The 25,355-nt window shown below is 34.1% G+C and overlaps 1 protein-coding gene across 16 annotated transcripts in view; it reads right to left on the bottom strand.

Annotated features, from left to right (window-relative positions):
• Nucleotides 1-25,355, bottom strand: part of PCNX1 (pecanex 1) — a 210,766-nt gene that overhangs the window by 111,848 nt on the left and 73,563 nt on the right. For 7 of the 16 annotated variants that reach the window (XR_012415913.1, XR_012415914.1, XM_005561665.4 and 4 more), the window contains exons 7-9: nt 22,100-22,232; nt 15,141-15,325; nt 1,432-1,522 (exon numbers count right to left, since the gene is read on the bottom strand). The exons of 1 other annotated variant lie outside the window; for it this stretch is intronic. Coding sequence is in view for 13 of the 15 variants with exons in the window: in XM_005561665.4 (XP_005561722.1) it covers nt 1,432-1,522; nt 15,141-15,325; nt 22,100-22,232 (409 nt within the window). In the remaining 2 variants the exon portion in view is untranslated. Of the gene's footprint in view, nt 1-1,431; nt 1,523-15,140; nt 15,326-22,099; nt 22,233-25,355 lie in introns of those variants that run through there. 8 more of the 16 variants (XM_045396643.3, XM_073997655.1, XM_005561671.5 and 5 more) reach the window with 5 other exon arrangements.

The raw sequence follows: 25,355 nt of genomic DNA, 5'->3' as shown, positions 1-25,355 counted from the left end.
AGCCAGTAAAGACACAATAAATTTAAGTATAATGTAATAACCTACAACATAATTCAGTTTCCACAGTTCAGTTATGTTTGGATTTCAAAACTTGAGGCTTTACCACATTTATGGTGTAAGGAATTGTTCTCTTGAACTACATTAAACATAGTAACAGCATTTCTATCCCTCCATCCTCCTACTGTTTCCGTTGTTACAGAATCAGGGTAACAGTCCAATTTAATAATTTTTTGAGAGGGTGAATTCTGAAACTAGACCAAAAGAGCTTAAAGAGCATAGTTATCTATATGTTCTACTTTTTTAGCATGTGAAGCTAAATGACTGCAATATTTTAGTGCTTCAAATGGTCCCTCAAAACAAAAAAATAAGTAAACAGCCCACAGATGTCTAACATTTAAATAGATGTGATCTATTATTAAACAGAAGTCCTAAAATAAGAATCAATAACTCTTGAGGGGAAAGAAAGCTAATTAATCAAGAACAGGTTTCAAAGTGCAATTTGAATAGATAAGCAATAAGATCAAAATTTTAGAAAACAAACATTTTAACACCTTCTAAAACTATAATTGTGTTATATGATCAAGATTTCTAATTTATTTGCTCTTCTCCTGACTTCATTACCTTACAAATTCCTTCGGGGGGGTGGGAAGAAACTAAAGGTAACATATGAGACATATTTTAAGAAATTCTTCCTTAAAGCCAGTAAAAGAAATTTTAAACAAAATGAAAGTTGATTATTTAAAAAGGTACCTGACCAAACACTTAGAAGGAATTAAAATTTTAAAATTACATAAAGAAAGAGAACTGACAGGCTTGAACTTAGTTATGTAAGAACTTATAAGAAGAGTAAGTCCTGATTAGCTTTTATACATTATACAATATATAGAGAACATGAAATTTACAATTAAATTTGACACTGTGGGAAAACACTGTGCCCCTATAAGATCTTTGGGATATCTTGATTTAGTTTTTAAAACACAGAATAGCTTTTGTTTTAAAAATAATACTTTCTTTTTTCCATAGCAAAAAAAAATCTACCTTAAGTTTTTAGAAACAAATGCACTATGACAAATTATTAGAGTAAATATAAAGATGTTTTCAAAATAACTTTTATATCTGACCTGGTGACTACAGTTAACAATGTACTGTATACTTGAAAATCACTAAGAGAGCAGATTTAAGTGTACTCACCACAAACAAGATTATAAGTATGTGAGGTAATACATGTTAATTTTAGCTCAATTTAGCCAATGTATACAGTATTTCAGAACATCAGGTTGTATGTCATAAATATTTATAATTTTTATTTGTCAGCAACACTAAACAATTATAAAAAACAAAAAAATTAACTTTTATAGTTCTAGGCTTAAAAACATTAAACATGGCAAACATCTGAAAGTACATACACTCCTAATATGACTTCACACATACCAGATATTGGATGCTCTTCTTGCTGCTGGTTCAAAATTCACAAGTGACATATCACAGCCACCAGTCTCATACAGCGTAGAAGAGAACTTACCTAGCAAATAAATGATTATTTTAAAAAGCGATTAGAATACTCAGAATTTTCCCTTCACGATATACTAAATTTCGTAAGTTTTTACATCCTAAGAAAACATACCATAACCTTTATAAAAAAATATTTTTAAAACAATAATCTGCATATAATTCAGCATGATGTGAGTTGAAAAGGAATGTTGGACAGTAGGCTAAAACATCGACATACAAAATCAGGTATTAAAAGGAAGGGACTTAAGTCAGCTTTGCAATATCAATCTCTTTTTTCTTTTTCCCACAGCACATTCTCTATTCAGGTGATCATATGAATGAATTTAACGTTTAAAAATCACCTGACAACTACTTGCAGGGGGTGAGTAGCCATTTGCAAAGCTTCTTAAGTTTGAAATAGCTCAAACTACAAGCCCACAAAATCGTGTGACTGCATTCTGAGCTGTGTTTCTAAGAAGAAAAGTGTCCAAGTGCATCTAAGAAAGGTCAGTGAATTGAAAGAGCTAGTATTGCTGGTGATAATTAAATTATATTATTTAATGAACATTACTTGTATGTTTCTACCACAAGAGCACTACGAAACATTTAGAAACAGCAATTGCTATAACCAAGTATCACTATGAAACTGACAAAAGCTTTAAAAATCATATTGATTGCAAATGTTGCATATGAATATAGATTTTTTTAATTCTCTTAAGATGAACTTTATAATATCAAATGATTTCTGATAATGAAATTTTAAAACTCTACATACTGCCTGAGATGTATTCTTCCCCTTTGAGGATCTATGGTAGCCATATTGGTGATGAAAAGGGAGCATAAATTAATTAATATAAATTTCCACGAGGGCAATGAAATGAGGTGTACAACTCTGCAACAACTTTGTCTAGTCCAGGGTGCTTTTTGAGTATTTATGAGGTTTTTATTTTATTAGCTGGAATTAATGAGGTTAAAAATAGGAATCTTTTTTTTCTTTTTTTTTGAGATGGAGTCTCACTCTGTCACCCAGGATGGAGTACAGTGGTGCAACCTCGGCTCACTGCAAGCTCCGCCTCCCAGGTTCACGCCATTCTCCTGCCTCAGCCTCCCAAGTAGCTGGGACTACAGGCACCTGCCACCACACCGGCTAATTTTTTGTATTTTTAGTAGAGACAGGGTTTCACCATGTTAGCCAGGATGGTCTTGATCTCCTGACCTCGTGATCTGCCTGCCTCGGCCTCCCAAAGTGCTAGGATTACAGGCGTGAGCCACCACGCCTGGCCAAAAATAGGAATTTTAAAGGGCAATGTTGACTTGATGGCAAGGCTAAAAGTCAGATTTTTTTCCATGCCTACAATGCAAAGAGTGTGCAATAAGGATTTTTTATTTAAGTGAAATGCTTGAAAAAACGTTAGTAAAAGGACTCTATAATGTACTAATATGACTAAGGGTTTACAGAACATCTCAAGCATTACTTCATTCTTTAAAATGACTAGAACCAGAAAAAAATAACAATTTGAATTATTTGAGTATGTTCTATGGATCATAAAAGTTATGGTGTTTTCTGTAGCCACATTTTTTTTTGTCAGAATAATATATTCTTGAGATAAGTTGGGGAAAAAAAGGTTTTCTATGAAATGCTCAGTTCATTTGCTGTCTTTTTTCAAGATGTGAATTATTTAAGATGGCCCCCACCCCCGTCTTTAAGTCATAAGTCATTCATCCTTAGCACCTCTAATAGAAACTGGATTAATGAGCTAAAATGAAATGATACAAGCTGTCAACTTGGCTACTTCTTAGATGTATCACTTTTTTAAAGTGGTAGGGTGAATTACAGAAGTTGCTACCAAAAAAAATTAAAAATACTGGCTCACTTAAAATTAAAAAAAATTTTAATTGTAGTTTTTTATGCTCTGTTCTGTATTCATTTATTGGATAGTCAATAATTAATGGTGCTATCATAATTAAACTTACATTAAGAGAAAAAAGAAATATCTGCTCAAAATCACGGACTGCATAAATGCAGAATTATTATTAACTACATTAAATGACTAAATCATAGATTAACAAAGAGCAAAGGGCTTGGTTACTCCATGTGAAAGTAAGAACAGAACGCATAAATGTATTGTCATAACATACTTTATACGTATTTTAGAAATAAGTTAATTCTGTATTCAGTAGAACTTAAACTGTCGTAGTATTTCTCAGCATGTAAGCTTTCCAAAGGATTTTTATTAATATATATGTTCTGTTCTTGGTATACTAAAAATAATATGTATCTGTAACAAAATCAGCTAAAGATATTATCTTTGTAATTTTCAAATGAAACAGTAAAAGAATATGTCATTATACTACCATGTTTTCTTTTATGTATAAATATCTAATATTAAATTTATATAGAAATAGTTGCATTTTAAATAAGTAAACATAAAGAATGCAAAAAAAAGCTTTTCGAGACAGAGAGCTGGAAGAATTGAGTAGTTCTATTACTACCTAAATTTACAACTCTGAATGATTCTATGCAAATTACTAATAAGTAATAAAATCTAAAAATTTAAGCAGAAGCATAAATATGTCTAAAAGGGAGGCTATGATTTTAACAGAAGTACATGACTTCAACAGTGCTTTTCTTCTTTTCCTTAAGAGACTTTTGTCTATTAAGCAGAAGCATGTTTAGGTTCTCAAAAATACACATGGCACTTATCAGAACAAACTAACATTGTAATAAGGCCTCATGGTGTAGTCCCAACTTCACTCCAAAAGAACAATTCTAGGTACTTTAGAAGTACCAAATTTTACTCCGAAGACGAACACATCAGAAAAAAATTACGCTAAAAATGTATTTTAATGTGCTAATGTAACCTACTGAAGGCAGCTTAAAAAATAACCAACCAGAAATAAATATATATTACTATTGGTTTATAAAGATTATGTTAAATTTGTACAAGTTTTCTTGGCATACACAGCAATTTTACTATTTCTTTTGGGATTAAAACCATCATATTTAAACTTTAGGTCCAAAGTAAAATGTGCCATTACAATACCCCTATTTTAATATTATTCTGCATTAAGAAAAATGCTTCAATACTAATTTTTTCTAATAAACAGAGAAGAAAGCAGAGCAAAGAAATATGTCCTTCTCACATGAATTTGGATTATAAACTAAGCCATCTCATCATGATTCAACTGTAACCAATTAATTATATCTGATAGAATGCCTCTGTCATGATTTAAGGAGAAAAAAAATCAATTTCTAACAAAATAAACAAGATTACAAACTGGAATTTCAGACTTGTAAAAATTATACTGGCCAAGGGTCTGCATCTGTAAAGACACATACACAAAAAGCTGATATGCCAGACTTGTAAAAATTATACTGGCCAAGGGTCTGCATCTCTAAAGACATATACACAAAAAGCTGATATGCCAGGCACAGCAGCTCATGCCAGTAATCCCAGCATTTTGGGAGGTAAGGTGGGAGGACTGCTTGAGCCCAGGAGTTGAAGACAAGCCCAAGCAACATAGACCTTATCTCTACAAACACACACACACACACACACACACACACACACATACTAGCTGGGTGTGGTGGCATGTGCCCATGGGCCTAATGACTTGGGAAGTTGAGGTGGGAGGATCACTTAAGCTGAGGAGGTTCAGGCTGCAGTGAGCTGTGTTCATGCCACTGCCCTCCAGCCTGGGCAAGAGAGTGAGACCCTGTCTCAAAAAAAAAAAAAGTTAAGATATCTGGCATTTCTTAGCAGTCTTATTGAATACTGTTATTGTTCATAAAATTTGTTAATTACACACAACCATTCTTTCGAAGTAATATTTCAAAGTAACAACTATAGGTCAATAAATAAGTGATGAGCAACAGGAAGATGAGTAAAATTGGATACTGACTTAACACCAAGGATACCTGAAGCATTTGCCTAGAGCCATGAACGGTCCAGCAGGCAAATTCTGATAAACATTCCCAAGATACTGATAGAAGACATGGGAAGTTAATGGGATTCTCTAACTTGTCCTATCAGTAAAAATCCTCACCACACAACACGAAGTTGAGCACATAAGAATTTTAAGAATAGGACTCACCTAAGAAACTCAAATTGCATTCCTTTTTTTTTTTTTTTCTTTTCTTTTTTCTTTTTTGAGACAGAGACTCATTCTGTCACCCAGGCTGGAGTGCAATGGCACAATCATAGCTCACTGCAATCTCAAACTCCTAGGTTCCAGGGATCCTCCCACCTCAGCTTCCTGAGTAGCTGGGGCTGCAGGCACATGCCACCACGCCTGGCTTACTTTTAAAAAAATTTTTGTAGAGATGGGGGTCTCGCTATGCTGCCCAGGCTGGTCTCAAATTCCTGGGCTTAAGTGATACCTCCTGCCTTGGCCTCCCAACATGCTGGAATTACAGGTGTTAGCCACTGCGCCCAGGCTGTTATATTCTTGACATCACTCATTTTTCTAAAGATACCTATATGTATCTTGGAAGGAGGTGGTTACTAGAACAAATCATCTATAGGGCTTTTCTAATTCCAAGTATCAAAAACAAAAGAAGTCTCTTAAATTTCTTGGATAATTTTCTTCTTTAACCACCGACCTCCTCAACCTTCCCTTCATTCTGTGTCCTCCAAGCCAGATGCACTTCTACATTGACTTCTCTTTTTTTAGTATTACTCATAGGGCAGAGAGGGGCTATAAGAACAAAGAGAGATGCATGGGCAGTAAATGTATAAAGTGAGTTTTTCAGAGACATTTGGGGGACCACATACATTCTATATGACTGAAGTACTCAATAATAGAAACGTTATTCAAAAAATAATCTGACGGAGATAGCATTGTGTTCATAATGCAATCTCAATGAATATACTACTATACTTTTAAAGAGAAGGCCTTTAAATCCATTCTAATTTCTTGGATAGTACCTCCCTTATAATCGTAAGTGCTGACTCAGTTTTCACCCAAACAGAAATTACTCCCTATATTGCTGCTTACTGGTTAACGCAGCGGTCCCCAACCTTTCTGGCACAAGGGACTAGTTTCATGGAAGACAATTTTTCTATGGATCCATGGGATTGGAGGATGGTTTCAGGATGAAACTGTTCCATCTCAGATCATCAGGCATTAGATTCTCATGAGGAGCGGGCAACCTAGATCCCTCGCATGTGCAGTTTACAATAAGGTTCACGCTCCTATGAGAAATGAATGCTGCCACTGATCTGACAGGAAGAGGAGCTCAGGCAGAAATGCTTGCTCCCCACACCCCGCTCACCTCCTGCTGTGCAGCCCGGTTCCTAACAGGCCACAGATCCATGCCAGTCCATGGCCTGGGGGTTGGGGACCCCTGGGTTAAGGGACTTGTTTCTCCCTAGATTAGGGGAGAAATAAAGGAGTCCAAAAACTTTTCCTGTGAAGGGTCAGATACTACATATTTTAGGCTTCATGGGCCAGATAACCTCTGTTGCAACAATTCAAGTCTACAGCTGTAACATGAAAGCAGGCATAGACAACACAGAACATAAATACAAATTTTATTTATTTATAAAAACAGGTAGGTATAGAGCTGAACTTAGCCCACAGGTGGTGGTTTGCCAACACCTGTCCTAGACCAAGAATCTTAGGCTCCAAAAACTTCTTTAATCCTCATGATACAATGGAAATCAAGTCACTATGTCCTTGTAACTTCAAGTTTCAATATTTAGAACAAGTCTTTTTTCTTAGTATGTGCAATGCTGTTCTAGCTTTTTAAATCAGACAAATAACGAAAAAGGTAGGTGTAAGAAGAAAGTCTGGTTTAGAAGACAGTTTTGGGGAACTGGTAAGGAAAGACAGATATCTCTATTGCTTGGCAACTGTAAGAGAGATTTACATACTGATATATTTTACTGACATGGCTATCTGATTATCTAGTTCTGAGTTAAGAAAACATGCTTTAATTAATTGTTAAAGACTTCACTCCTGCTTGCTAATCCCAAATCAGCCGAACTTTCCAAAAGTGAATGTACAAGTTCATATTTTGCTGTGATTTCATTATCCATTTTTGTTTTCAAAAAGACAAGTTATTCTTACTTGGGTAAAATAATCTATAATAATGATATTGATGACATTAAGATTGGTTAGGTAAACAAAAAGACAAGCCACAAAATGGGAGAAAATATTTGTAATTTGTATCTGACAAATAAGTTGTATTTAAAATATCAAAAGAACTCACACCTCAACAGTTAGAAGACCAACAACCCAGGCTGGGCGTGGTGGCTCATGCCTGTAATCCCAGCGCTTTGGGAGGCCGAGGTGGGCAGATCACCTGAGGTCAGGAGTTCGAGACCAGCCTGACCAACATGGCAAAACCCCATCTCTACTAAAAATAGAAAGAAAAAAAAATAACTAGGCGCGGTGGCACGTGCCTGTAATCCCAGCTACTTGGGAGGCTGAGGAAGGAGAATCACTTGAACCCAGGAGGCGGAGGTTGCAGTGAGCCTAGATTGCCCCACTGCACTCCAGCCTGGACAACAAGAGTGAGACTCCATCTCAAAAAAAAAAGAAGAAGAAGAAGGCCAACAACTCAATTTTTAAAATGAGTAAATTTCTGGACACACTTCACAAAAGAAGATATATATGTATGTGGCCAATAAAAACATCAAAAGATGCTTATTATCTTTAGTCATAACAGAAATTTAAATTTAAACCACAACGAGTTACCATTATATACCCATTATGTCTACAATTCTAAAGGCCAGTGAAAGAAAATGTTGGCAAGAAAGGGAACTACTGGAACTTGGTGGTGGGGATGTAGAACTGTTTTCAAAAAGACAGTTTAGAAATTTTATTCACGACAGCCAAAAACGGGAAACAATACAACCATCGCCAGGTGAACAGATAAGCAATATACAGCCTGCTCATACAATGGAATTCTCAGCAGTAAGAAAGAACAAACTACTCACACATGCAAGCAGTACGATGAATCTCAAAAAGCATTACACTACAGGAAAAGTACATACGAAAGGCTGTATACTATATGATTCCATTTATATCAACTGCTAGAAGAGGGAAATCATAATGATAGAAAGCAGATTAGTGGTTGCCCATGACCAGAGGCAGCAGAGAGATGGACTGCAACAGGGCACAGAGAATTTTTTGAAGGTGACAGAAACATTCACATCTTGATTAAGGTATTTGATGGGTATACACATCTGTTAAAACTCCTTGGATTGTATACATTTAACAGATGCCATTTACTGTACCTAAATTATATATCCATAAAGTTGACGAAGAAACAGGAAAATAAAGACTGACCAGGTAAGAGTCTGATGAGCATGTAACAGCACGCCATCAGTGAAATTCCCACCAGATACTAAGATATGGGGGAATTATATTGGTATTTGCCGTTCTGTTTCATGGTTTCATTTAAAAATTATTACTCATTGGAAAATTAAAAAGTAGTATGTAAAAAGAAAGTTCCTCACTACCCAAAGATAGCCACTGCCAAGAGCATTTTCTGTGTTCCTCTGAACAGAATCTTCCCCTCACTGAATTTCTGCTGGGCTTTTGTCTACCTAGTTAGAGCCATTTTTCAGCCTCTCCCGTGGCAAGAAGTTGTCACATGATTATGTATGGCCAATGAAAGGTGGGAGAAAATGAAAGGCATGTTTTCCAAATCTCAATCAGGAAGATAAAGGCTAGATGTCCTTGATCTTTTCTACTCCATCCTCATTCCTGTTTGCTGGAAAATGTCAATGATTAAAGCAGGCCCTTTGGACAAGGCAAGAAAGCCACATGTGAAAGATAACATAATCCATCCATCATGACAGGAATAGATCCCATTAGACTCCCAATGGTTCTCATGAGAGAAATAGAAACTTGTCTTTCATTTCAATGATTTTGGAAGGGTCTTTCCTTGAAAGAATCTAACATATATTCCAACTAATGCATATACTAACCAGCTTTATATTAGAATCTTAATAATTATTAATGTTAGAAAGCAGATAATCTAGTCTAGAGATTCAATGAATTCTTTACAACATACTAGTGAGAGACAAATTAAATATCTCAACCTGTCCCTGTAAGTTTCTGTAAAATTCCTAGAGCTGTTCACGCACCCAAAACTATCTGAAATAATATTCTAGTAGTCTTCCCACAATGATAAACTTCTGAGCATTATCCAGGGGATGAAGAGTAGATAAAATTCATCTAGATTTACTTCTAACTTGTAATATTTGTGGCGATCCTCCCAAACTCTACCAGATAAAGTATAGACCAGCGCTTTCCATAAAGCAATTAACAGTATATATCAAAGCCCCAATAATGTATATTCCCCTTGACTGATAATTTCATGTCAACATTATTTACCCTAAGAAAATAATCACAGCAGCTATACACAAAAGCTTATGTAATGGACATTCAGCACAGTGTTCATTACAATAGTAAATATCAGGAAACAACATGAAGACTAACAATGGGGTTAGTTAACTGGTTAAATAATGATATAATATTTTATCAATAATGACAAAGATATTATATAACAAGTTTACAATTGTCAAACACTGTTCTAACTGTATGCTTAATAAATATAATCCTCACAATAAACCTATGAAGTAGGCATTATTTTTGCCATCTTTTGATAAATGAGGAAACTGAGGCACAAGACAAGACAATAACTTTCCCAAGATCGCATAGTTAGTAAGTGGTAAACATTTGAAGCCAAGAAGTCTGGCTCCAGAGTCCACTATATTGTACTGTCTTTCATATACATCTAAGTGACAAAAAATTCTGCAGCCACTTAAAAACAAATTAAAGAGGCTGGGCGTGGTAGCTCACGCCTGTAATCTCAGCATTTTGGGAGGCTGAGGTGGGCGGATCACCTGAAGTCAGGAGTTCGAGACCAGCCTGGCCAACATGGCAAAACTCCGTCTCTACTAAAAATACAAAATTAGCCAGGTGTGGTGGCGCGCGCCTATAATCCCAGCTACTCGGGAGGCTGAGGCAGCAGAATCTCTTGAACCCAGGAGGCAGAGGTTGCAGTGAGCCAAGATTGCACCATTGCACTCCAGCCTGGGCAACAAAGTGAGACTCTGTCTCAAAAAAAAGAAAAAAAAAAAAAAACAAGGAACAGCTAATAACATGAGTAAATGTTCAGACTGCTAAATGAAAAAAGCGAGATACAAAACTCCAACAGTAGCACAAAAGTCACATAACATGATCCTAACTCTACTTTTTTAAGTGCATATAAACATGTACATTTAAAAAGACTGGAAGGAATAAATTACAAAATACTAATAGTGGATATCTCCGAGTGATGAGATTGTAGATGACTTAATTTTCTTCATGGTATTTTCCAGAATCTGTCAACTTGTATTTCTGTTGTAAGGATGGAAAAGCACATTCTAATTTTACCAAAACAAAGTAGAATATAGCCCTTAAACTTTTTAATACTTCTTCCTTGGAAACATAATGAAGTATTTTTATTGTTTTGGTCAAAATAAACATTTTACTTTCATTCCCCAAAAAGGATCAAAGAATAGAATTTAGTATTTTTTTTGTACTCAAAACAATAATAAAGGACAAAATCAAGGTTGCTGCAAGAGGATGTAACTTTTTTGTTCAGATGAATGAAAATCATCTACCATAACATAAGGAACTGACGTATAAACTCTAAGATCCTTTACAGTCCTCTGACTCTGTATTAATAGTAACAAGGAAAAGTATTAATAGCCCAAAATGCTACAGAGTAGTGTATACAATCTTTTTTAAAACACCAAGACTAACTCTAATAAAAGTGACTAAAAGTATTGTAGATTCATCTGAGTCTCTGTTTTTTTAAAGTAGAAAATTTTAAAGCTTCCAAATTGTATTTCTGCTACGAACTGCTTAATAGGAAGAGCAATGTTGCCAGGTTTCCTTCAATAATTCTCCTATAGCCAACTACATTTTCAAGTTAAGAAGCTCTAGAATAAAGCAGATTACCTCAAAGAATACCTCCTTTGTCAATCCTTATCCAGTAATAAAACAAAAGAAAACCTAAGGAAAATCAATTCAAGCATCAAAAACTCAGATACATTAAGAAAGTCTTACCCAGAGAAATACTACTCATGATATATATGTGCTTTGTAATTACGTCTTGATAAATATAAAACTCTCCTGTCCTCATGTCTTGTCAACATTGTAACAGTAATTTTTAAATTTTTCACATAAAGACAAAATAATAACTTCATATACACTTTCAAAGCATTTCCTCACCCCGACCACTAATTTCATACACAGAAAAAAACCACAGGCAATGTTTCCTGTTCTATCTGATCTCATCTAGAACATTTTGTTTGAGATGTTGTGTTGCACATTAAGAGTGTAACTACCAGCTATAATGGCAAGTTTCATCATTGCATCAACTTATTAGTCTTAATTTATAAGAGAAAACTAGGATTAGTAACTGAGAAGTAATTGCCAAATTCTATAGAAAAGATTAGTAGATATAAAATGGAACTATAAGGCTACCTGAGTTCAGAGTCTCTTGTGTGACTTAATCTGGGCATTACTAAGTCACAGCTTGTTTTATTTAGTTAGAATTTTTGTGTTTAATTCAAAAAACAGTAAAAAAAAAATCAGTAACAAATAGCAATTCCAATAAAAGACCAATCAGAAGAAAATTAACCCTTAATATGTGGTCTTTAAAATAAAGAGCAACATATTACATTGAAGAATTTGAGAAATTCTGATAGAACTATCATTTTCAAAGATGTTAACTTCCAAAACTCATCCAACACTTCAGTCATTTGAACCCAATTTTTTTTAATTAGGTTCACATGGAAATGAAAGCTATAAATAAGAAAGAAAACCATCTAAGGTTTTCCTTTTCCTTTTTTTTTTTTTTTTTTTTTTTTTTTTTAAGACAGGGTCTCACTCTGTCACCCAGGCTGGAATGCAGTGGTGCAATCTTGGTTCACTGCAACCTCCACCTCCCAAGTTCAAGCAATTCTCGTGACTTAGCCTTTTGAGTTACTCGGATTACAGGTATGTACCACTATGCCTGGCTATTTTTTGTATTTTTAGTAGAGATGGGGTTTCACCATATTGGCCAGGCTGCTCTAGAACTCCTGACCTCAAGTGATCTGCCCGTCTTGGCCTCCCAAAGTGCTAGGAGTACAGGTGTGAGCCACCGAGCCCAGCCTAAGTTTTTCCTTTTAAATTATGCCACTTATAATTCAAATTGTAAAATTAATCATGATTAATTTTGCTTGCTGAATACAGATGATACAAGTACTTTTCCCTCTGCTTAATAAGCTACTAATAAAATCCTTGTAATACTATTTTCAGTGAATTTTTCCATGATGTCTAATGTTTCCTGGTAACCTCAAAAAGGCAGAGAAATAAGGATTCTCAGGGTTTAGTACAGGAAATGGATATGGTTACCTATTGTGACACCACAAAATAAAGATGTAGAAAACACAGTTTAGGAAAACTATCTAGGCTTAGAATTAAACAATGTCTGATTCAGAGTTTTTTTCTTTAATCCAAAATGGTATACGTACATGTACATACACAAACATATGTACTCAAACATGTATTAGTGCATATGCATGTATGTTTTATATAAACAAATTATGCATATGCATATACTTTCACATGTAAAAACTGGTTAAAATTTTTTAATAGAAGCAGCTAAATTTGGAAGCCAACTTTAACATATTTGAGTATAAAGTACCCAATTCATTCACGTATTTTCATTTACATAATTCACTGCTAATTAAAATCATGTAGAAAATTAAACCACACAACAAAAATATTCTAGCTTCTCTACCAATTCCTTTAAGTGCAGTTGCAGTTCATTTTCAGAATGTTTTTTGGCCAACTTTATAGGCTTTGGAACAGGTATACACACTCCATTGATTGTTCTGTGCTAATTATTACTAAGCATTCAATTTGGTACCATCCAAATATGACAGAGCAAGACCTAGTTTAAGGTGGCAGTTAACAGAAAAGATAAAACCCAAATTTCAAGAGAATATCCTGAATATCCACCAGCAGATGCTAAAGTCGTCTCCAACCAGAGGAGGTTTTTTCAATCTTCAGAACTGGAAAGGCAGTTCCTCATAAATATTTTCAATAATTGGCATGTGGATTTAGAATGAGACTTTATCATTAAAGCTTGCTTAGCAAATTTTTTGAGCAAACTAAGAATTCTTATGGTGGAAAATAATCTACTGTTTAATTTTATGCTTGATCTGATAAAAGTCTAAAACTCTGAAAGGGATTAAAATGAAGCCTTTTATTTTAGCCAATCTACTACTATAAAGCCAATGAACAATGAGATGGTGACTGTAATTTTATATTCACAGATTCACAAATCCTTTGGGTTAAGCAAAGAGAAAGAGCAATATAAAGTAATTATATAACTGAATATATTTGCAACTAAAGAAGTATTGCTTACAACTAAAACAAGTAGCTAAATTGGAGTCTACCTCATTCTCCCCCAAGCAGCCTCCTTATAAATTTTCTTGCCTCTACAAATCACAAACTCAAAAGCAACAGCATTCCAAATTTAAAATGTTTTATTGCTTTCTCATTTTATTTAGAAATCACCATACATTCTAATGTTATAAATATCTTAGTTTACCATTTTCAAGTGTCTGTGAGATCTGCTGAAGATGACACTTTTCATCAATATGCATACATACTTATTAATACCTCTCTACAACTCAGCATTTTTACAAAATAGAAAAAGAGTCAATAAATAGGTAGCATATAAAGTTTTATTAAATCCTAATTTGGGCAACTTATACCTCATATCCTTCCAGTTGAAACAGTAACTTTATAAGTAAAAAGCAATTATAACATGAATAAACAAAATCACAATGAGTAAATGCTTTCAAGTGAATATTTCTGAATAACTAGATTTTATTTACTTAAACCATTACTAACCTGTATTCTGAGAACAAGAAAGCTAGATTATACAGAGACACAGAAACCAAAGTAATATAAAGTATCATCCTTAAATAATGCATAACACAGACATTTGAGTAGATATGTATCACTGATGTTTAACGATACCACACCTCTGAGAATTAATTATTCAATAATTTATATGTTTATAGATATATTGACAAGAACAAGAAATAAGCTTTATAAAGTTATTATGTGACACTAGTACGGAGCCATGTTGTCCTCAGAGTACTGTATTTTGAATTAAAATAAATCCTACTACAGATGACGGACATAGTGTGAAAAATAGAATATCTTAAAGAAAGATTCTATAGTGGCAGACAATTAGAAAGCACTTTTCCCTTTCCTAAAGCACATTCAAAATATTCAAAGAAATTAAAGTTTAGTAAGAAACTTTTTTTTAAAAGTCAACGTTTTCTCCTATATAGTACAAATGCCTGGGAAAAACAGAATTGAGTGTGAACATAATTAACACTTTAACTACCTATTAAAAATGGACATGACCAAAAGAAAATGTAGAATAAGAGTAGAGAGAAACATAAAAGGAAAAAGCAAAAGTCACATTTTCCTAATACACGGGGCAAATCCTATATAAAAAGCACTCCTATGCATAGTTCCAAAATGAAGCTATCTCAAAAAAGAACTGTAATCGTTACCCATCATCTGCTGCATTAAAGTTTTTGTATCATCAAGATTACATAAGGCCTGCATACCAAGTTCATCGTGCAAACTGCTACCGCCTACAGCAGATGCATTGTCATGTGATGCTTCTAAGTGGACACTCCCATTTCTCACCAGCAAGGAGGCACTAGCACTGAGCACTGCAGCCTGGGAAGGGGGGCGGGACTGGACTTTGACCTGGGCTGTGGACTGCTGGCCTTGCTGACCATCTTGAAGGCTAGGAAAAAACATGGATTGGGGAGACATTACAGGGAAGAAAAGAGAAAACAATACCTAGATTGAAGTCAATATAGAAAACTGATTTCAAAAAGGCACTTTTTCTCAACATAACCTAAGAAAGAGCCAACAAACTTTGTAAAATATACAGATTACACTGCCAACTTAAATCTTCTGGTCCTTATAAATTTGATTTGAAGTGACAAATGCAGTCAACATTAAATGTACATGTAAGTTGGTTAATCTGCAACTTTTTTCCACCACAAGCCAACTAAATTCTACTGTAAGGAAAAAGAAAGCAGCAAAAAAGAATCATAAGTACTTTCAATATATGTGTGCTGCAGCTGGTCCCCAATGGATAAGCCCTATATTTCAGCTAAATATGCACTTTCATTTATAGCCCTGTAATAACTCTAGAATTGTTCTTTCAAATATTCTGAGCTCTCAAACTCACAATAAAACAAGTTTGTATGCACTTGAAAACCAAATAATCTTTATCAAATGCAACCAAAATAACAATCTTGAATGAAAAAAAATCATAAACTAGTGCAAGAAAACCAGAAAAGCTGACTCAACCAAGTGAAATACAAATGGCCATGGGATACAGTCAGAAGTAGAATTAATATAAAGTGTTATCTATAAAAAGTTTACATCTTTCTGAAATAAGGCGTGCTTTATATACAAGGTAGTAGTTACATTCCCATAACAAATTTTGTTATTTCCTCTTCCAAACCATATTCCAGTCTCATTTACATGGATCCATCATTTGGAAAATCTTTAAAATAATTGAGAAACTAGTAATTTCTCAAAGGAAATTAGGCCTAAGTTTGATAAAATTTTTAATTACTTGGTATTTTGAGATTAAAATTTACTTATTAGAAATTTTAATAAAAAATTATCTAAATTAAGAGACTACATTAACTCATTTTATACTTTCATATTTTTATTTATGATACTATGAATTTTAATGTTCTTAGTATAATATTTAGTCAAATTTAAACTGACAAAACTCATGAAAAAATGTTTTGAGTATAATTATTATTCTCTACATGATGTTCAATGCAACTCTGCAATCTGTCGATTGAAGTTTACCTTTAACAATCCCAGAGTCTGCAACTAAAATTATTAGACCTCTAGAATGAATAAAAGAATCCTACTTAGGATGGACTTATTCAGTTACTTTATCATTTTTCATGAGTATCAACATCTCTCTAATCCTTTGAATTCGATGTAATTGTTTCTCTGGTACACATAAAACAAACTCATGTATTGCGGAATGACCAAGAAATAAAAGGCTATGTTGAAACATATATATATATATATATATATCTTAAGCCTGTGGTTATGATAATAGACTATATTCTGGAACTATGCTGTCTGATACAGTAGCCTGTGACTATCCAAATTAATTAAAATTTTAGTTCCTTGGTCTTGCTAATATTTCAAATGCTCAGTAACTACATAACATACCTAGTGCTACCAGAGCTAATAGCTACCAAAGCAGGCAGTAGCAAGTACTTAGTGTCTACCATATAGAACAGAACAGATCATAGAATATTTCCATCGTCCCAAGAAGTCCTATTAACCTGCAGTACTTCATTTCACCAATGGAAAGCACACATTCTAGGCAGAGGATAGGAATGCACACAACATATGAAAAAACTAAGTTTACAAAATGTGGAGTTGTCAGTCCTTACTGGCATTATTTTTTAAGCCATAATGATAAAAGTATTTAATAATTTCTTCAGACTGGAATATTTGTAGAATAGAAATAAATCAGCAGATAATCTTGGGAACTAATATAATCAGGTAAGTTTTTTATCTTCCATACACATATAATTTATGTTACTCTTCCTCAGAACCTATCTAAACTTATCCACAAACCTTACCAAAAAGGACAAATTTCACAAGGAAGAAAATACTGAGAAAAAAATGTTTTAGTAGTAAATATTACAAGTTAGAAGTAAATCTAGATGAATTTTATCTACTCTTCATCCCCTGGATAATGCTCAGAAGTTTATCATTGTTATTAAAAAAAATGTTTTCATAGTTCAGGTACCATGTGTCCCTTCAGGTTCAGAAGACACAGAATTTTACAAAATAGGTACTCAACAAATTTTTCCATCAATTTTTTCACTTGACATCATAAGCCAAGTTGCCATATGGCAGTTGGACGTATTTTGGCATGAAGTATTTGAGTATGTGCTCATCTTCAACACAGAGATGCACAATGTATACCCAATATACAAAAAGGTTTTTAAGATATTAGACAATGCATAAAAATCAACTCCAGAATTAAAAATAAATAAATAAAATCAGAAAAATCCATGTTATTAGAAACATCAGGTTTTTTACTATCAATTTAGATAATTTTTATTAAATTAATTTAGATAATTTTTATTAAAATTTCTAATAAATTTTAATCTCAAAATACCAAATATTTAAAAACTTTATCAAACTTAGGCCTAATATCCTTTGAGAAATTACTACTTTCCCAATTATTTTAAAGATTTTCTAAAATGATGGATCCATGTAAATGAGACTGGAATATGGCTTGGAAGAGAAAATAACAAATAAATGTTGATGTCTCTTGAATTCCTATTGTTAGAATCCTTTAACAGAAATAAAAAAGTCCACAATTTTCACATAACTTGTTAGAAAACATATTCCTGGAGGGCTGCACTTTATCCTAAACTAATAATGGTACAAATAAATCTTTTTTTACACTTCTATGTCAAAACTACCAGTTGGAGTAAGGGTAGCAACTATTTTATAACACTGCAAAAGAAAAGGCAGAAGTTTAGGTCTAAAACTATCAGCTATCACTAGCACCACTGACATGCAATCTTAATTGTTAACATTTCTACTATGAATGACTGAAAAATAGTTGGTCTTCGTCTTTCCTTCTTCTGTATCACTTAATTGGCACTTGACACATTCTGCTTATACTGCTAGTTACCTTCCTATGTGTCTCTCCAACTAAAATGTAAAGTCTAAGAGTATGATTACATAATTCTTATATATCTCTATATTCTAAAAAAACCCAGATGACTGTTTTGTATAAAGTACAAAAAAATATATTTGGTGGATTCATTTCTGAGCACCACAAAGGGGCCCCTATGAATTCCTAATCATGAATTCTTAGTTATTACTATGACCTTATTTTATTACAGATTTTTAAATTTTGTATTAAAAAAATAAATTTAAGAATATACTAAAGCGTTTTTCCCCTTCCCCGAAATGCACTGATGATTTCATTCCATTCCAGCCCATTAACTAGAATTAAAAAGATACACATTTAGGATAAATGCAGAACTCTTAATATTTGAATTATAAATATTTTAAATATTTGTCTTTTTTAGGCCTAACTGGGAAGAATTAGCAAAGGCCAACAAAACCTACCTATAAAGCAAACAATTTTTTCAAATAAAACTTTAAAAAATAATTCTGAAACAGTATATTTTTATAAGCATTATAAAATAAATTCAAATTCTCTTTGTAAGAAAACTGATAATTCACTCCCAATCCTTGGGGACATATATTTTACTAAGTTGCCTTTTGGATGGTCACTTACTTATTCATTAAAGTTTAAAATAAATTAGTATATTTACTAGTATTTACATATCACTTGCAATGAAAGTGTTGCCATATCTATTCCATTTCTTTTTGACAATTTTTCCAAATTTTAAATGACCATATCATCCTATATTTATTTAAAGATGAGATTACTATTCTGTAACTCACACTGACAAATAACACAATATTCTTTACCTGAATTTTTTTACAGTTACAAAAGATGAATAAATTGGTGTTTCTCCCTAATTCCCCATAGATAAATGTTATTGTACTTTACCCATGATGAAGTCAGCTTATTTAAGATATATGTAACCTTGGTACTAGGAATATCCTAGAACCTCAACAAAAACTACAAGCTGATTACTAGACAACTACTTTTCAAAAACTATAATGTGAACCCTTGAAAAATAAGTAGTAGGGGCTGGGTGCGGTGGCTCATGTCTGTAATCCCAGCACTTTGGGAGGCCAGGGGGAGGGGTGGATCACGAGGTCAGGAGCTCAAGACCAGCCTGGCCAGCATGGTGAAACCCCGTCTCTGCTAAAAATACAAAAAATTATCTGGGCATGGTGGCAGGCACCTGTAATCCCAGCTACTCAGGAGGTTGTGGCAGGAGAATGGCTTGAACCCAGGAGGCAGAGGTTGCAGTGAGTCGAGATTGTGCCACTGCACTCCGGCCTAGAGGACTGAGCAAGACTCCGTCTCAAAAAAAAAAAAAAGGTAGTACACAACATCCTCATTTGAATGGTAATGTATTTCAAACCCTAGAAAAACACAGGAAAATTGTAGGTGACTGGTTGGAGTTAGAACACAGCTCTTTAATATTCCACCTGATAAAGGACAAAAAACTAATTTGTCTGCATATGTTGCTAAGTGGTATCCAGCAGGCTCATTAGTGGCAAAGAATGAAATAATTTTTAAAAACTGAAAAGCAAAAGTTAAAAAAAAAGTTTAAGATATATAAACATGGAGTAAGAAAGCAAAAAAGTTGCCTTTGGCAAGTATTATTCAAGGGGCAAAAAGAAGAGGTTAGAAACAAAATAGAAAAAGTAAACTAAAATGCTGAGCTCTTTCTGCATGTTGAGATTATGCCCCAAATCCATCAGCAGAAAGAAAAGTTACTTCAGGCAGGAAAAGGCAAGGTAGAGAGGAAAAAGAACAGGAACGCTCACAAAAAGCAAAGGGCTCAGAAAAGGTTTCTAGAACAAGCGTTTCTTTTAAATTGATTGTCTTCTCATTTTTATATTTTAAATATTGGTTTAATTAATCCACATTACTTTTTATAGAATTTTGACTTATTGAAGAATTAATTAGGAACATGATCTATGAAAGACGAAGTTTTGTTTTGTTTTGTTTTGTTTTTGAGATGGAGTCTCCCTCTGTCACCCAGGCCGGAGTACAGTGGCATGATCTTGGCTCATTGCAACCTCCAATTCCTGGGTTCAGGCAATTCTCCTGCATCAGCCTCCCTGAGTAGCTGGGACTACAGGCGCGCACCACCACACCCAGCTAATTTTTTTTTTTTTTTGGGGGGGTAGAGACAAGGTTTCACTATGTTGGCTGGTCTCAAACTCTTGACCTCAGGTGATCTGCCCGCCTCCGCCTCCCAAAGTTCTGGGATTAGCGTGAGCCAGAGCACCCAGACTTTTTATTTTTATTTTTTAATTTAAAGGAGCTTTAATTGAGTAATGAACAATTTGTGAACTGGGCAGCCCCCAGAATCACAGCACATTCAGAGATATTCCAGGGGTGCCTCATTAAACACAAAGTTCTTGACTGTAATGTAAAATCTAGGAAAACAAGCAAGTCTTAAATCTCAGTGGAGTATGAAATAAAATATTTTAAAGAAACCAGGATTTTGCTTGTTTCAAGAACAAGGTTTTAACAAGAGGAGTTTATCTGTTCCAACCTACCATGTACTTAACAGCAGTTATTTCATTAAATGCTCTTCCTTTTGAATTTGAAATTAAAATGTAGCTGGAAAATAATTTGTAAAATGGTACTTTTGGGACACAGAGGCTAATAAAAGTATTTTGTATAATATATGCACTGCTTAAGTAAGCATATGTAAAGTATTTATATCCATTTTTGGGGCAGAACACAGTGGCTCACGCCTGTAATTCCAGCACTTTGCGAGGCCAAGGCAGGTGGATTACTTGAGGTCAGGAGTTCAAGACCAGCCTGGCCAACATGGCAAAACCCTGTCTCTACAATAATACAAAAATTAGCCAGGCATGGTGGTATGCGCCTGTAATCCCAGCTACTTGGGAGGCTGAGCCAAGAGAATCACTTGAACTTGGATGGCGGTGGTTGCAGTGAGCCAAGATCATGCCACTGCACTCCTACCTGGGCAATAGAACGCCCCCCGCCCCCCCCAAAAAAAGTATTTATATCTGTTTTTGTATTCTTAAAATAAATTAAAGCCCAAGTCTTTTGGATAGATTTTTATATTTCTAATTCAGGGCATGGATTCATCAGATTTGATGGAATTAAGAATAAAGTAGTTACTAGAATTTTAATGAAAAATTATCCATAATGTTACGAATGGATGTTTTCTTAGGACTACTGGAAAAAGTTATGATGTTTTTGTTTACTATACTACAGAGCTTGAAAAATTTAATAAAGATATACATATAAATATATATCTCTCTCCAACTGACCACACTTCACATAAATTATATATGTTAGTTCTGTCATTTACCAGATCCTGGTGATTATAAAAGGCACCAAGTTTAGGCAATATAAAATAAAATATATCATATTTTAGTGAAATAAAACAAACTGGCTTATCAAGTTTAAGTGAATTATTTGTTATTCCTCAACAAGCTCACCACTCAGTTTGTATTTGTTCATATTATATTAAATAATGTCAAAATATTGGGGAAAATGTTGCATTATTATTTGAAGTGAGAGAAAAAAAAAGGAAAGCTGACTAAGACCTACTATATACATCCTATAACTGCCCTCAAGTGATTCTGCAACTTAAAATTGACTAAACCAATCTGATCATTGTGCAACATAAAGCATGCATAATGCAACAGGCTCATGGTCACATGCAGAAAAAGCCGAAAAGGGCTTAAAAGTATAGGAAAGAAACAGAAAGGAAAACAAAGCTCTTCAAATGCTTTCTTGGGACTGGCGGAACAGATTAGAAGGGCTGTTACATGCATGCTATACTTGGTGGAATTGAAAATACCATACCTTAGGGGTGATCCGATGAGCAATGTAGGAGGGGTAGGGTTACTCCCTGCATTGTGCCGGCGCCGTACTGCCTGGCGCCTAAATGTGCTGCGTTCGCGGCGAAATGACACTGCCTCCTCGCTGGCTTGTGCTGCTGCATCAAGACAGACTTAGGTCAAACAGGAGCCTAGGTCAAAGATGTAAATAGCAGCTGAGCCTGGCTTTCCCTTGACTTCCCACCCTCATGGGTAAAGTGAACTTGTCTAATTAATCCAAACTGTTTTCACATGTATACTGTCAATCTGTCCTATCAGGCAATACACAAAAAGTATCTGTCATTTATTTAAAGATAATTGTTTCTTTAAAAATAATGTTTTTGACTTATTATCTAGCCTTGCCATCTTCTCTTCAACCTCAATTTCCTATTTTTAAGATCTCTGTTGTTTTAAATCTTTTCCTGAAAGTTTCATTTATTTTGGTCCCATATTCCTCTACCGCCCCGTTAATTAAGTCAACCTTAAAAGCACAGTATTGATTAGTTTCCACTAATGGGAATAGGGCATTAGTTTCTTACATTCATGAGTATTGTAAAAACAGCAAAGACAGTACATTTTACTGCTGATGACAAAGAGTAAGGCAGTAAGTTTATCTCATAGTACCCTGTGCCATAATTTTGGCAGCATTAAATGAAACCTCTGGTTGTGAAGTTGCAAAACCAGTGTGTTAATTCAACAGAGCATGAATATATCTTACTATGAAGGTACTTCATTACCATCAAACTTTATTCAACGCCATGCCCCTGGCTCTGGTCCACTCAACTTTAGGAAGCAAATATCAGCAAATTGGCAAGCACAGGAACTCATAGCTTAATCTAACAAGCTTGTACTTTATTGTTTGTACCTTTTTAGTTTGTACTAAAGCCAAGCATACAACATGAGAACATCACAACAATGGCTTAGAAGAACTACACAGATCTTACAAAACCACACCGATCGACTGATTTAGGTTTCTAAAGCAAAATGTAAAATGATTTTCACCCATTTAAATATAAAACAAAACAACTGTGTGATCTAAATAATTTGGGAATCATTTTGCTTTTGAGAAAGGGCATTTTGATGCTAAATATGAACAAAAACACAAGTTAGCACAGAAACATTCTTTTCAAACATGAAATTTCCTTTAAATTCCTTTACTTGTGGGGTAAAAGTCCATGTATACAAAAATTATATATGGTCTATTAGAACAAAAGATGCTGATTAAATCCGGTCATCTACAACTGTGGCTATTTAAACTTAAATTAAAATTAAAAATTCAGTTCTTGAGATTCATGAATCATACTTCAAGTGCTCAGTTGCTACATGTAGCTAGTTGTTACCATTACTGGACAGTGCAGATATAGAACATTTCCATCATCACACAAAGTTGTTTTGAACAGTACTTATCTAGACAGATAAGGTTGCCTTTTTGTTACCACAGCTACAAGGCACATTACATACTTTGCCAATTCCTGACAACCATGACTTCAATGAAATGAAAATGCAATCAGCATTGCCACAAAGGAGAAAACATGTATTAGGGTAGGGCAATCAATGGATGAAGGACGAAACAAAGCAGAGAAGAAAACAAGCCAATTGAGGGAAGAAATGAAAACTGAGATGAGCAATTGGTATACTTGCTAACAGTTCTTAGACATCAGTAGGGTTTAACTCAGGTTATGGAATTTAAATCACTATTTAAAAACTCAATTCAAGAATTATTTTGTGGAATATTATATTAAAGATTTCCCTTCTACAGTTGTTACAAACTATTATGCTATTATTTATAAAGCATTATTTGTAACAAACTACTACGCTCAATTTACAAGTCAATCCAACTACATCAAGAGACTTTCAAACATTTTTTCTAGTTGTAGATACTGTTTCAACCAAAATAGCAGAGTAAAATTTACCCAGACATAATTTATAGAAGATAATTTAATCCATAAAATGTACCAAAATTATTCAGAAGGATTTGGGGAAAAAAGCAGTATGTAATCACTGAATATTGAGTATGGGAAGAAGAGAAATAGGAGATGGTTTTCTTTACTATCTTCCTTCTACTGAAGACTTCATGGTGTTAATCTTAAGTAAAAGCTAATTATTCCATAGTACTGGAGTGAAAAGACAAACTACAGTGTCCACTTTTAATCAAAATGTTTCTTGGTTTCTTCAGAAAACAATTTTTTTTTTTTACTAGTAATACACCATTTATATTGTTATCTGCAAAATAGCTGCATATTATATCACTTACTTTCTTAACAGTCTTGGAAACACATTAAGATGAAAGTTTAGGCATCCAGTGAACAATGTTAAAGTGGAATTATGATTACTGTCTATGTTGTCTCTTATAATATTCAGGGGGTAAACACCTACTGTTCCAAGAATTTTCAAAATGTTTACTATGGCAACTGCTTTAACAGTATCACACATTCAAGGGAAAATGCCACACTACAATTTATGGTCACAGTATGTAAGATTAAGCCATGTCCCTGGGAATGTGGTACTTACAGAACAGCTCTATTTGGAATACAGTAGAGTAGGGGTCCAGTTCTATTCCAGCCAAAGGAGGAAAAATGTGTCTTTAAAGCTTAAAATAATTTGCTGTAAGCACAGTCACATATGTTATAGCCATACTTGATAAAAATTCACTTCCAGAATCCAATTGTAATAAACTCTTTTTGAATCATTTAACTTTATAGAAGAAAAATAGTAAACCAAAAAAAAAACAAAAACAAAAAATCTAATCTTTTAACTAGGGAATCAGAGAGAAGGGAGAAAATATTTTAAAAACTGTTTTTGGAGTTGACATTTTGACGCTGCTTAAAACCCAGTATCTCTGGCAAAGAAGAATGAAATTAATTCAATAGTAAGAGCATAAAATGCAGAGAGTGAAAAATTAGCACTCTAGGACAACTAAACTTTATGCATGTGTAGGTAAAAAAGAAAAAACATTCAAGCAATTCAAAAACCGTGAATGACAAGTCATATAAAATACTTCCAAGGGTATATATCCAGAGAGTCATATATTTTTAAATGTATTTTTTCAAACTTACACGTCTCGACTTTCTATTCATTTATTTGTGTTAAAAAGACTGACTTCACGATCATAATAAGTTTAAGAGGCACCTTCAGGCCAGGCGCAGTGGCTCACACCTATAATCCCAGCACTTCGGGAGGCCAAGGTGGGTGGATTCCCTGATGTCAGGAGTTCAAGACCAGCCTGGCCAACAGGGCAAAGC

The sequence above is a fragment of the Macaca fascicularis genome, chromosome 7 (assembly GCF_037993035.2).
Source record: "Macaca fascicularis isolate 582-1 chromosome 7, T2T-MFA8v1.1".
NCBI lineage: Eukaryota > Metazoa > Chordata > Mammalia > Primates > Cercopithecidae > Macaca > Macaca fascicularis.
The sequence above is the reverse complement of the archived record's forward strand: the minus strand, read 5'-3'. Positions and strand labels throughout refer to the sequence as shown.